Source organism: Panthera onca, chromosome E1 (assembly GCF_046562875.1).
Source record: "Panthera onca isolate mPanOnc1 chromosome E1, mPanOnc1 haplotype 2, whole genome shotgun sequence".
Classification (NCBI taxonomy): Eukaryota; Metazoa; Chordata; class Mammalia; order Carnivora; family Felidae; genus Panthera; species Panthera onca.
Window position 1 is genome coordinate 44,265,471 of NC_138352.1, and position 13,224 is coordinate 44,278,694.

The 13,224-nt window shown below is 34.8% G+C and overlaps 1 protein-coding gene across 1 annotated transcript in view; it reads right to left on the reverse strand.

Annotated features, from left to right (window-relative positions):
• DHX40 (DEAH-box helicase 40) overlaps positions 1 to 13,224 on the reverse strand; it is a 47,175-nt gene that overhangs the window by 22,557 nt on the left and 11,394 nt on the right. Inside the window, exons 8-12 of the mRNA XM_060647750.3 lie at positions 8,145 to 8,244; positions 5,833 to 5,919; positions 5,508 to 5,690; positions 1,430 to 1,510; positions 329 to 486 (exon numbers count right to left, since the gene is read on the reverse strand). Coding sequence (XP_060503733.1) covers positions 329 to 486; positions 1,430 to 1,510; positions 5,508 to 5,690; positions 5,833 to 5,919; positions 8,145 to 8,244 — 609 coding nt within the window. The remainder of the gene's footprint in view (positions 1 to 328; positions 487 to 1,429; positions 1,511 to 5,507; positions 5,691 to 5,832; positions 5,920 to 8,144; positions 8,245 to 13,224) is intronic.

Consider the following 13,224-nt stretch of genomic DNA (forward strand, 5'->3'; position numbering starts at 1 on the left):
TGCGAGAGTTTGGGGTAAGGTATGTAGGGATGAACAGGTGGAACACAAGAGATATTTAGGGCAGTAAAATCAGTTAGTATATTATTGTAATGGTGGAAATGTGTCATTACAGATTTGTCAAAACTCAAAGAATATACAATACAGTGATCCTTTTAGTTAATGATAATGTATCAATACTGGTTCATCAATAACAAATGTACCACACTAATGAAAGATGTTAATAATGAGGAAAATGTCTCTACTTACCCTTAATTTTTCTGTAAACCTAAAACTGGTCTAAAAAATAAAGCCCATTAATTTTTTAAAAACTCACCAATAAACTTCTTACCAGGTCTAATGAAGACATTTTCCACAGACAACATTGCTGCTATTGGAAGTAGTAGATCTTCACAATCTAGAGAAGCAGCCTTGATTACTGCACATGTCAGATGTGGAGGGAGAGGAAATTCCACCATAGACAAACCCAATCTGGTCACATGGCCACTCCTTAATAGAAAGAAAAGGTTCTTAAGTCTTTCTACCTTGGGAGAGTACAAATGAAATGTTCATCATTCAGAATAAATCAGATATAATTTATATTACCTTAAATCAACTCCAGAAATTCAATTCAATACAAGAAATATGATACACTGGTCATTGATAAAAGAAACATAAAGACGATAAATTCCCTGCTTTGGAAGGCCAATACATCCAAAAAACTAAACAATGAGACAGAATAAAGTAGTATGGTAAAAGACCATACAAATCGGTACAGAGGCATAGAGGATGATGTCCTTAAAGAAATGAGAGAATGATAATTACCAAAAATTTCCCCATTACACAATCATGAGAACAAGGACTCTGGCTCTGTTATTATTTTGATATACCCAGATTAATGCCTGGCACTGAAATGACACTCAAAAATTACCTGTTAAATAATACTAAATACAAACATAATTTTATCATAAAATTTTTATTCATTTGTTTATTTAAGTAGGCTTCACACCCTGCATACAGCCCAGCAAGGGACTTGAACTCACAACCCTGAGATCAAGACCTGAGCTGAGATCAAGAATCAGATGCTTAACCGACTGAACCACCCAGAGACCTTTATCATATAATTTTTAAATTCAGAATTGTGGCAAAGAAAAACTGAGGGAAAATTCTAATTTCAGGTAAAGCAATCCATTCAATTCAAACAAATCATTTTCTGCTGATAAAAGAAACTATTAGGAACCCTATTTTAAAAGGAGATTGCAGTGCCTGGCTGGCTCAGTCAATAGAGCGTATGACTCTTAATCATGGGGTTGTTTGAGCTCCATATGTGGCACAGAGTTTACTTAAAATAAAAATTAAAAATTAAGATAAAATAAAATAAAATAAAATAAAATAAAACAGAAAGAGATTAACATCTGCTGTGGTTTAATTTTTGTTGTTGTTGTTGTTTTACCTGTCAATAGCATCACACTGGTAAAGTTGTTTAAGAGCTTCCAAAATAAGCCTCTCATTAGGTGGATCCAAATAGGGAAACCTGTGTGTTTAAATGAGATATGAAATAAGATTCCATTCCCTGACCATGATTAAGATTTCATACAGACTCGAAAATTTCTTTATAAGGTTTTACTTCTCCTATTTTTCAAGCTCTCTTTCTTTTTCCTAAGCATTCTATGATCATAACCAGATTCAGCAGAGGAAATTATTTTTTCTGAATCACACTCTTCCTTTAAATTCAAGAAACACTTCTTTTTGATTCCCCCTTAGCTGGAACACTCACCATTCTTCTCTGTTTATCTTAACCCTGCCCCATTCTTCATAGTCAATGTCAAATCTACTCTGTTCTTTAGCCCACAATTTTTATTACAGTTTTATAAACCAGTGGAGAAAATTAATTGAAAGTGGCCAAACATTACAAGTTGTTTAAGAGCACTTGAACATGTTTTTTAATAAAATGGTAAATATATTTGATTAATTTTACTATATTTGCTGTGTGTATATTCTTATTTTCTCCTGAACTATCTGAAAACAAGTTGCAAATACAATGCCAATTCACTCCCAAAATACTTCAGCATGCATCCTCTGAAAATAAAAGACAATCTCTTACATAACCACAATACCATTAATGAACATAAGACAATCACATTCACAAGGGTGGCATATAACCAAACATGAATATATGTATTACATATATACATTTGTTTGTTTTAATTAGAACAATAATTGCTTAATGCTATCTGCACTAGATTACTTTTTCCACTATAAGTCTTGAGATGGTAAATCATCTACTCCAATTTCTCACCTTGAAAAAGGTCCAACAAAGGACAAAAGGTCCAATACCTTACACAAAAGTCCATTCCAGGATTCACAGCTCTATTTAAAAACAAATAAACAAAAATCTTGTAGACTGTTCTACAGTCAGTTTTCCTACAACTTGTACCAACAAGTCCTGGCATCTTCTAGAGCAAGAGTCGGCAAACACTTTCTGTAAAAGGCCAGATAGTAAATATTTTAGGTTCTGCAGGCCATATGGTCTCTGTCACAATTATTCAATTCTGCTATTGTAGTGAAAGCAGCCATACATGAATGAACAGACATGGCTGTGTTCCAATAAAACTTTCTTTACAAAAACAGCCAGTGAGCCTGGACCATAGTTTTTGACCCCTGTCCTAGAGCAGTACCAAACCAGTCATCTGTTTCTTCTGTAGAAGAGCCCTTTCAGATTTGTAAAAACTACCATTATTTTTCTCCCTTGATTATACCAATTACCAATTCTGTCAAGCACTCCTTGTATTATTTGCTTTCCAAGAGACCCACTATACCTAATTACTATCTTTTAGAAACACTCTAGTTTGTCAAACTCCTCATAAAATGTGGTAATATCCAAAACTGAACTCCAAAGGTAGAGCGACCAACACAGAACAGGAATGCTATAATTCCAGTCATTTGAACTTTGCAGTCTATTAACATAACCAAAGTCTACGCCAGCAGAAATTTTTTCTTGTTTTCTAAACAGAATTAATAATTGCAAGCTCATATTGAGTTGTGGTGATCTGATCATTTTAGATCTTTTCCACATGAATTTCCTTAATGTACAACCAAAACACAGGATATAAGATGTAACCTTTCAGACTTTTGCCTTGTTGATTTGACCTGTGAGATCATTCTAAACCTTCCAGTTTTAATCATTGATTAGATATCAAGACATTTTCCAGAAATCTGATAATCATGACTTCAATATCTTTACTTAATACTGGCATTTAAAATGCTTATGAAGAAAGAGCAAAATTCAGTTTACTATCAGCACATCCTCCATCTAGGATATACTACACAATTAATCAATACTTTCTGAATTTGGCTCTTTGGCAACTACTCTATTCAGCAGTCCTATCACCTTATTCACAAAGATGTCAAATGTAATCTTATTAAATACTGTGTAGAAAACAAGAGACATTAGGTTATCATTCAATAAATACTTATAGTGCACCCATTATGTGGACAGTCCTGTATTCAAACTGAAAAGGAAATGGTTTATTATGACATATTCTTTGTGAACCATTTTGATTCATACTGATTACTATAAATCACCATTAAATTCTCTAAAAACATTTTCTAATAAAAATATGCTAGAATTTGCTAAGACCAATTTCAAGCACACTGGGCAGTTGTTTACAGATTCTGCCCTTTTCCTAAATGAAAAAATCAAGACATTTGTATTTCTCACAATTTTCTGGCAACCTGTTCTGTATAATTTCTCATAGATAACCCAAAACCTACAAGTTATTTTAGTGCCATGGAAATAATTCCTAAAGCCTCAAGACACTCATTTATAGTCATTAGGTTTTATCTCATTTCTTAATCCATCTTGGTCATCAATTCCTTTTTATTTAGACTTGCGTTCATCTTTCATGTTTTAAAAACATTCTTGATAATGGAGAAAAAAGAAGCAATAGATGAAAAGCTCCATTTTCTTTCTGTCATCTATGAGTACTATAACATCTATCCCAAATACTGGTTCTATTTCTATACACATTAAAAAGAGAGAGGAGAGGGGTGCCCGGCTGGCTCAGTCAGTGTAGCATGTGACTCTTGATCTCAGGGTTGTGACTTAAACCCCAGGTTAGGTGTAGAGATTACTTAAAAACAAAATCTTTTTTTTTAAAAAAGGGAGAGAGGAAAGAGAATTTTTTTTTTTTTTTTGTCTCTTGCATTTTGGGGACTTTTAGTACATTCTAGTCTTAAAACTTAAGATGGAAAAATAACTCAGTGCAGAAGTTATTAGGTAATTATTATTCCTATTTTTCTAACATACATTTATTCTTGATTACATGCCACTCTTGATATTATTCCTATCTTTCTAATACATATTTATTCTTGATTGTATGCTGTTTTGTGATTATATATTATTCACAAAAATAATACTATGAATACTGTTTTTAAATTGGGCTCATCTGAAAGCTTTCTGTTTGCCATATGGAACTCTTTAGATGATTCTTCTTTCTCACTGGTATCATTCATGATTACAGTTAGAATTTCATATATTATATACTTTCCTCTTTGTAATTATCTACATTCTCATTTAGAACATCTCTAGTCTTAACACTATCCAAAAAAAAATTTTAATTGGTTTTCCAAGAGTATAGAACACATATTTGGATATATCTAGTAATTACTTCCCTTCTTACGAACTTACAGAATGCATGGTCACCTCCCAGGGTTCCCGACACTTTCACATTCATAGACAAATAAAACTAAAATTAAGAGCAAGACAGTACTTTCCTTCATTATTTCCTCTATCACATATAATATGAAATTTCAAGCCCCTACAACAATATTTCATCCTATACCAATTGATTATATAGTTTTAACATTTGAGTAATTTAACAGTTGTTCTACTGTTTGCTTCATGTGTCTGAATCTTGCTTCCTTAATATAACTTAAGTTTGGTGAAAGCAAAATACTACTACCGAGTATTATTCTGTCTCTCACAATACTTGGTACAATGCTAGTCATACAAAAGATGCTATGAGAAAACCACTTTCTGATTGGAATAAGGGTCATTATATACCTTTCATTACAGATAAACAGTGGTCACTAAATGATCCAAATAAACTTCAGTGTGAAGCACCCCATTAAGCCAACGTTAAAATATGAGCAAGGGATCAAATCACAGGAAAGCAATGCAAAGAAGTTTTTTTAAAAAATTTTTTTTAATGTTTATTTATTTTTGAGAGAGACAAAGACAGAATGAGAGTGGGTTGGGGGAGAGAGAGAGGGAGGCACAGAATCTGAAGTAGGCTCCAGGCTCCAAGCTGTCAACACAAAGCCTAACGCAGGGCTTGAACTCACAAGCTGTGAGATCATGACCTGAGCAAAGTCGGACGCTCAACCGACTGAGCCACCCAGGCGCCCCAAAGAAGCCTTTTATTTGGGCTTAGGTAAACTGTGAAAAGCTGTGATATAGGAATCAAATACTTCAAAAGAATTCTGGCTCCACCCTAACAAATTTTTCTTTTTTCAAATTGTCTACATACCTTATAACATCGTGTATGGCAAGGCACTTTAAGGTCAGAACTACAGATGTCAAACTAGTTCTCTTGATCTCAGGGATCACATGGTCAGGCATACACTGGTTCCAAAAATCTTTACTATAGATCCGAAAGCATTTTCCTGAGGAAGTCCTGCCAGCTCGACCACTTCGCTGTAACGCCTCACTCCTTTAAAAGGAAAAAACAAAACAAAACACAAAAGTCCCCAAAACATACTGCAGGTTTCCTAAGTAGTTAACATCATACCCCCAAGCCAGCCAGAAATGATCTAATAAACTGTTCTCTGAATAAAAAAGCTTTAGAGACTTACTTTGAAATTGGAACCACCTCCAGGATATCCAACCCTAATCTGGGATTGTGATTTAACTGCTTCACAAAGCCACCATCTACCACATATCTAAGAGGAATGAAAAACAGTTGTTTTCAGAAAATAAGGAAAGACTTGTTGCATTTTGGTCACTTTGTATTCTCCTTTTCTACCAAACTAACAACTACATAATGACTTTTATGTTAAACGTAAAACTTGAAAGTCAAGAAACTGCAACCCTGTACATCACTAATGGGAATGTAAAGTGGTTAAGCCAATGTGCAAAACAGTTTAAAGTTTCCTCTAAAGGTTTAAAAGAATTACCACATTATCGAGAAACTGCATTCTTAAGCGTATACCCAAAAGAACTGAAACAAGTACTCAACCAATGTTCATAGACATATTTTCATAGAAGCACTATTCGTAAAAGCCCAAAGGCAGAAATAACCTAAATGTCCATTAGCCATTAAGGGATAAATGGATGAACAAATTATGGTATATACATGCAATGGAACATTATTCAGCCATAAAAATGAATGAAGTGCTGATACATGCTACAATGTGAATGAACCTCTCAAAAGCATATGAGTGAAAGCAAGACATATTGTATGACTCCTTATGGATAAAATATCCAGAATAGGATTTCATAAAAATAGAAAATACACTGGTGGTTGCCAAAGGCTAGAATGGAGGAGGGCGTGGGGAGTAATTTGCTTAAAGGGCACAGGGTTTTATTTGGGGGTAATAAAAATGTTTTAGAAGAGAAAGAATTAGTATTAGTTGTAGTACAACATCGTAGAAGTACTAAATACTAACTATTCACTTTTAACTGTTAATTTTATATTATGTGAATTTCTCCTCTAAAAAACAAACCTGAAAGTCACCTCTAGACCAACAATACCATTTAAGTCAATTAAACAGAGAACAAGTCGAGTAAAAAACTAAGTTAGGAGTAATAGCAGGTTTACCATTCACTAATGGAACATTCCAAAACACACTATGTAATGACTTTTGCCATTGCTGGAAACAGAAAATTGCAGAGGTTAACTTACTTCAGACAACTGCTCTCTTAAGCCCTTAGTGAAATCGTTATTTTTAAAGTAAAGAAGAAAAGCAAAGAAAATTAAACTGCCTCTCAGATCTGATCATTTTACCCAAAAGAAATATATACAATCTTTGAGATTCACATCCAGCCTTCCTATGGCAAGCAGGACATAAAATATTAGTCAAGGACGTAAAATATACTAGATTAAAGATAAATATCCAAAAGGGCTGTGGGTTAACAGTCTAAAAGAACTTCACATTAACCATCAGTCTAGATTTAAATTTTCCAAGTGTTTCTCCACTAAATTTACTCAAAAATTTGATGTATTATTGATTACATAAAAAAATAAGAGACTCGCAGGGCACCTGGGTGGCTCAGTTGGTTACCAGCATCCAACTTCGGCTCAGGTCATGATCTTGCGGTTCAGGGGTTCAAGCCCCACGCTGGGCTCTGTGCTGACAGCTCAGAGCCTGGAGCCTGTTTCAGATTCTGTGTCTCCCTCTCTCTCTGCCCCTCCCCTGTTCATGCTCTCTCTCTCTCTCTCTCTCTCTCTCTCAAAAATAAAAATAAAAAACATTTTAAAAAAAGATAAGAGACTCACATTGTAGTTCATTTCACTAAAAGGTGAAAAGTGAGAAACAGTACCTTCAGATAAACACTTGGATATACAACACTTACTCCACCAAGTGAAAGTGTCAGATGAGAAAAGAATATCAGATCATCTTAGGTATAGGCTGATAATGAGCAGAGATAAATAAAAATAGCTTTGGTTTTCTATCTAATGAATAATGAAACCTGTGAAACATTACGTATAATCTTAAATTTTGGAAGAGAAAGCTACAAATTGCCAAATAAAAGTAGTTAAAAAGTATACTAAAAGTATACTGTGTATCTCCTACTCTATTTTCTAACCATGGCAATCAATAATTACAAAAAAGTGATAGGTGATTACAAGTATGTGAGAAGGAAATTAGTGTATGACACAGAGGAGGAAACACAAAATTAAGTGGCTTCCTTAGCTTTAAAAGAAACCTTAGGGGCACCTGGGTGGCCCAGTCAGTTGGGCACCCAAATTTGGCTCAGGTCATGATCTCGTGGTTCATGAGTTCGAGCCCCACATTGGGCTCTGTGCTGACAGCTCAGAGCCTGGAGCCTCCTTCAGATTCTGTGTCTCCCTCTCTCTCTGCCCCTCCCCTGCTCGCACTCTATCTCTCAAAGATGAATAAAGATTAAAAAAAAAATTTTTTTAAAGAAACCTTAAAAGTTGTACCTGATTCCATCTATTGTCAAAGATGTTGCAGAAATATTGGTGGATATGACACATTTTCTAATTCCAGGTGGAGGTGGCAAAAATATTCTCCTCTGCTGATCTAAAATACACATAAAGAGAAAATGTAAATTTACAACATGCATTTGTCAAACTCCACTTTTGAGAAACTAACTTCTTTTCATTAAAAGTTACGTTTCCTTCACTTCTTTAATTATCTTGAATTCAAAATAGCAAAACTTATCTTTGCCTCCTCACCTCTTGCTGCTAAGATTTCTAGATCCATTAAATCACAGATTATTATTGCTAAAATAAACTCTACAGCAGGGTCCTTTTATGTAGGTCATAGTTCCCTTTGAGAATATTTTAAAAACTGTGGCCCTCTTCTCCATTAAAAGACACATATATACACACATACAAAAATTTCAAATAATTTCAGCGTGTTCAGGGATTCTCTGAAGCCCATCCATGGATGACACATTAAGGACCTCTCTCTGCCTTAAAGACTGATTAGCTAGGTGGTTTTTACTTTTTAGGGAGTCTTTCTGATTACTCATGGCTACCTCTCTAAGCAAGTAACACCACACTCCTTCCCCTTAGCCATACATTCTAAAGGATGAACCCAAGCAGTAACGCTTGTAGTATTGTACCTTGTTCCTCCAGCCATAGTTTATGGCACCAAAGATAAACATCTCCCCCCAAGCTGGGGCAATCTGAATCTCCTGGAATTTGGAATAAGGTCCAAAAGATGCCAATTTGATTAGGCTACTCTCTGGCAAAGATGAAAAATAAACTTGTGAACCATAGAGAACTGGTTAATATACATGGAAGAAAGTCTAAAAGGAGAAAAGAATGAATTTGCCACGAGAGCTGACAAGAGAGTACTTCTGGGCTCCTGGCACTTCCCAGGCCTTAAAAGGACTGGGTGTAAAATAAGTAGCAGACAGATTTGGCCAGACTTGCTCTCTTGCAAGGTTAAGCACAAAATTAGACAAGAGAGTTAAGTATGTTTGCAAGGGAATGATTATAGTATGGGTGAAAGAAGATAAGTGACAGTTGATAAAGGACAGGTGTCAACGCATTCTGAAACCTGTTGAATTAGAAACAGTGGAGTGTCTGGCAAAAATATAGGAAGTAGTCATCAGAAAGATGTTTAAAACTGAGATCAGAAATGATGGTAATGATAAAGTCTAGGATAGAAGCTTCTGAATGGGTGGCTGAGGTAGGGTAAAGAAAAAGATCACTTAAACTATAGAGATCAAGGAACTCCGAAGCAAGGAATCTGAGTGGATCACTGTATTTCAATAATTTCCAAAAATTAGGAGTGATTATGCCATTGAGTACACAAGTCAATCCACTGGGGTATGAAAAGAAATTATTAGCATTTCTACCTATAGTTTCTATAACATCTTTTTAAACTGTTATATGTATTTACTATTGTACATTATATATTAGAACAATAAGTACATATACATACACCTTAAGAAAAAAAAATTAAACACCTGGCTGTATTAGTTTTACATGAGATATGCCCATATGTGTTTAGAAAAGTCACCTTTTCTACCTGAGCAATCTCAAATTGTTTTCCTTTCAGTAGCCAAGAAAATCTTAACAAAACCTGCTTTGAAATAATAAAGTACAAAACCTGTTCTCAAATAAAATCTTTCAAAGATCCATGTATTCCCAGTATATGTAACAGACCAAAGCTAAACTACTATGATAAGGGAGAAAAGGAGTGCACACACACAAAAAAAGGAGTGGCACAGATGAACACTTTTAAAATCATGGAACTAGGCCAGCCATTTCATTTTACAGATGAGAAAACTAAATCCAGAGAGGTCAAGTGACTTGCCAAGATTTACATACAAACAAATTTGAAACAAGTAATGTTGCTTTTCTTCCACATTATTCAGAATTTAATTTCACAAGTAAAAAAAGTGCTAGAAAGGCAGCTTATAAATCTGTGGGGAAGTTTTGAGGTGAATACAAAAATAATTCCAAAAAGATCTACTTCTTTTAGATTTATAGTTTTTTGGTAAAAAACTTAAGCGTTAAGAATAATTTTTTAGGTATTAGATTTAGGTAGCTCATTTCTTCCAGATGGTTCAAACGAGTTGTATACTACTTTGTAGTTCAAGTTATATGTTTATACATTATTTACGGTCTATTTATTCTGCTACAATGTAGCTCCATGAAAGCAAGGACTTTCTTTTGTTCAAGACATATATCCCCACTACATAGAACAATGTCTGGACCATAGAAAGTGCTCAAAAAAGTCCAATAAACTGATAAATTAAAAATGCATTATATAAATAATAAATTAAGATCCTTCTACCTTTAAAATTCCTCACTACCCTAAAAATTTACATAAATGTTTACATTTTTTTACATGTTTATTTATTTTTGAGAGAAAGAGAGACAAAGCACGAGTAGGGGAGGGGGAGAGAGAGGGAGACACAGAATCTGAAGCAGGCTCCAGGTTCTGGGCTGTCAGCACAGAGCCTGACGCAGGGCTTGAACTCATGAACCATGAAATCATGACCTGAGCCGAAGTGGATGCTTAACTGCCTGAGCCACCCAGGTGCCCCAAAACTTTACATAAATTAAAAACATCCTTTCTGAACATATTTATCTCTAATCAAATCTGTTTTTCAATCAACCCATTTCTAAAAATATCTAATTTTTAAGTGTTCAGTTCAAGCAAAATTTCAGTTTCATTTACCATTTTGTTCACTATAATCAATTAAAAAGTCTTGAAACTGCTGTTTTGACAAGACTCACATTTATTTCATTTACATTTCATCCACTTTATTTTCTTTAATTTTTATTAAGCTTATTTATTTATTTTGAGAGAGCGTGTGTGTGTGCGTGGAACTGGGGGAGGGATACAGAGAGAGAGGGAGGGAGGGAGAGAGAGAAATCCCAAGCAGGGTCTGCACTGTCAGTGCAGAGCCCCATGCAGGGCTCGATCTCACAAACTGTTGAGATCATGACCTGAGCCAAAGTTGGACGCTCAACCGAGCCCCCCAGGTACGCCTAACCCACACACTTTAATACCATATTCCACAAGGATAAACACATACTAAGTTTTTTTTAAGTTTACTTTTTTTAGTAATCTCTACACCCAATGTGAGGTTTGAACTCATGACCCCAAGATCAAAAGTCACATCCCCTTCCGACTAAGCCAGCCAGGCACCCCAACACATACCACTTTTATGTTGGTTTATAAAGATTTGGAAAAAAGTTAAATACATATATCTTAAAGCACATTCTCACTCTTCAGGAAGGAAAGGGGAAATGGAATACTTTCATTAGGATGTAATAAAGTACTAGGATGTTATTAAGGGGGGAGGGGGACACTGGCACAGAGGCAAAAAAGATACTCCAAAGTCTACCAAGAAATGAAGATACCGAGAGATCACTCAATACTCATAATGGAGTAACACTCCTAGAATATGTGCATATGACATATTATATGTCAAGGCCAACTGAAACTTCCTCATAAAATTTCTTGTCCCAACTTCCCCCAAAAAGATTCCAAACCAGAACTATTTCTGAGAGTGAGACAGAGAGAGAAGGAGAGAAAGAGAAGGAAAAGAACATAACCTAAAGTAATAAACATAAACCATCAATCAATGGGGGAAAAGATGATGATTCTGGAGAAGAAAGAGGCATAGCACTGCTCAGTTCTAACTCTACCCCTCCCCCAAGAAGTCATTTTTGGGTGAGTCAGAAATATTGAGAATTCTCACTAACAGCTGAAAATCAAACTCTCGACACCAAAAAAAGGCCTGAGATAATCAGTAAATGCAACTGAAAAAGTAACTAGGAGGAAGTTAAAAAATATGGATGACAGGCAATCCAACATAAGAGTAATTGATATCCCTGAAATACAGAAACCAATAGATAGATAAAAATTATACTCACAGATACAACACTATAGAGTCTCCATGAAATAAAGGTTTGAATTTGCAGATTAAAACAACACATCATAAAAGTTCAACTTGTTTATGGTTGGTCGTCATTACATGGGTACATACGTTTGTCAAAATTCACTGAACTGTCTATTTAAAACCAGCATAGTTTATTCTATGTAAATTATACCTTAATAAAGTTGATTTTTTTAAGAAAGCACATCAAATTCCAGGAAATTTTAATATAAAACACTCAACACCAAAAAATATACTAATTAAAACCACTGAACTTTAAAAATAAAGAGAAATTTCCAGGCAATCAGACAGAAAAAGCAAATGACTTACAAGGAAGGGAAAAAAAATCAGGCTTGGCCTCAGACTTCTCTGCAGCAACATTCAATGTCAGAAGACAACTGGACAACGTCTACCAAGTTCTAAGGAAAAGAAAGTGTGACCCAAGAACATAAAACCCAGCCATGATGTAGTTCAAGTATAAAGGCAAAAGCCGGACATTCTCAAACATAAAAAAATAACAACAAAAAATAACACGTAAGAGCCCTTTTATCTATTAACAAAAAAAAGTTAAAAAAATCCAGGCAATCTAAAATTAACCAAAAGTAACTTGAGAATAGAAAAACCAGGGGCATCTAGGTGGCTCAGTCGGTTAAGCATCTGACTTTGGCTCAGGTCATGATCTTGTGGTTCGTGAGTGCAAGCCCCATGTTGGGCTCCTCGCTGCCACCTCAGAGCCTGGAGTCTGCTTTGGAGTCTGTGTCTCCCACTGTCTCTGCCCCTCCCCCCGCCTCTCTCTCTCAAAAGTAGATAAATGTTAAAAAAAATGTGAGTGAAAGGTGAAAGGATTTCCATAGTGCAAGGATTGATGATAAATATTGATACATCTAAACAGTGTAAAAATAACTAACAATCAGAAGGGAAGGATACAGAAGAATAAAAGTACTTAAGTTGTTATCTTTCAAATCAGACAATCAACAGGTAAGATCTAAAACGAAGATATTAACTTCAGCTTCTTAATACTTTTCGTCTTTCTAAACTTTAAAGCAATCTTTTATAAAATATTCTCATGTGGCAAAGATTTACTCAGTTTAACAATTCCTTCAAGTAAATTCAAGTAAAATTAAATACTTTTTTAAAAAGCAACTAAGAGTATA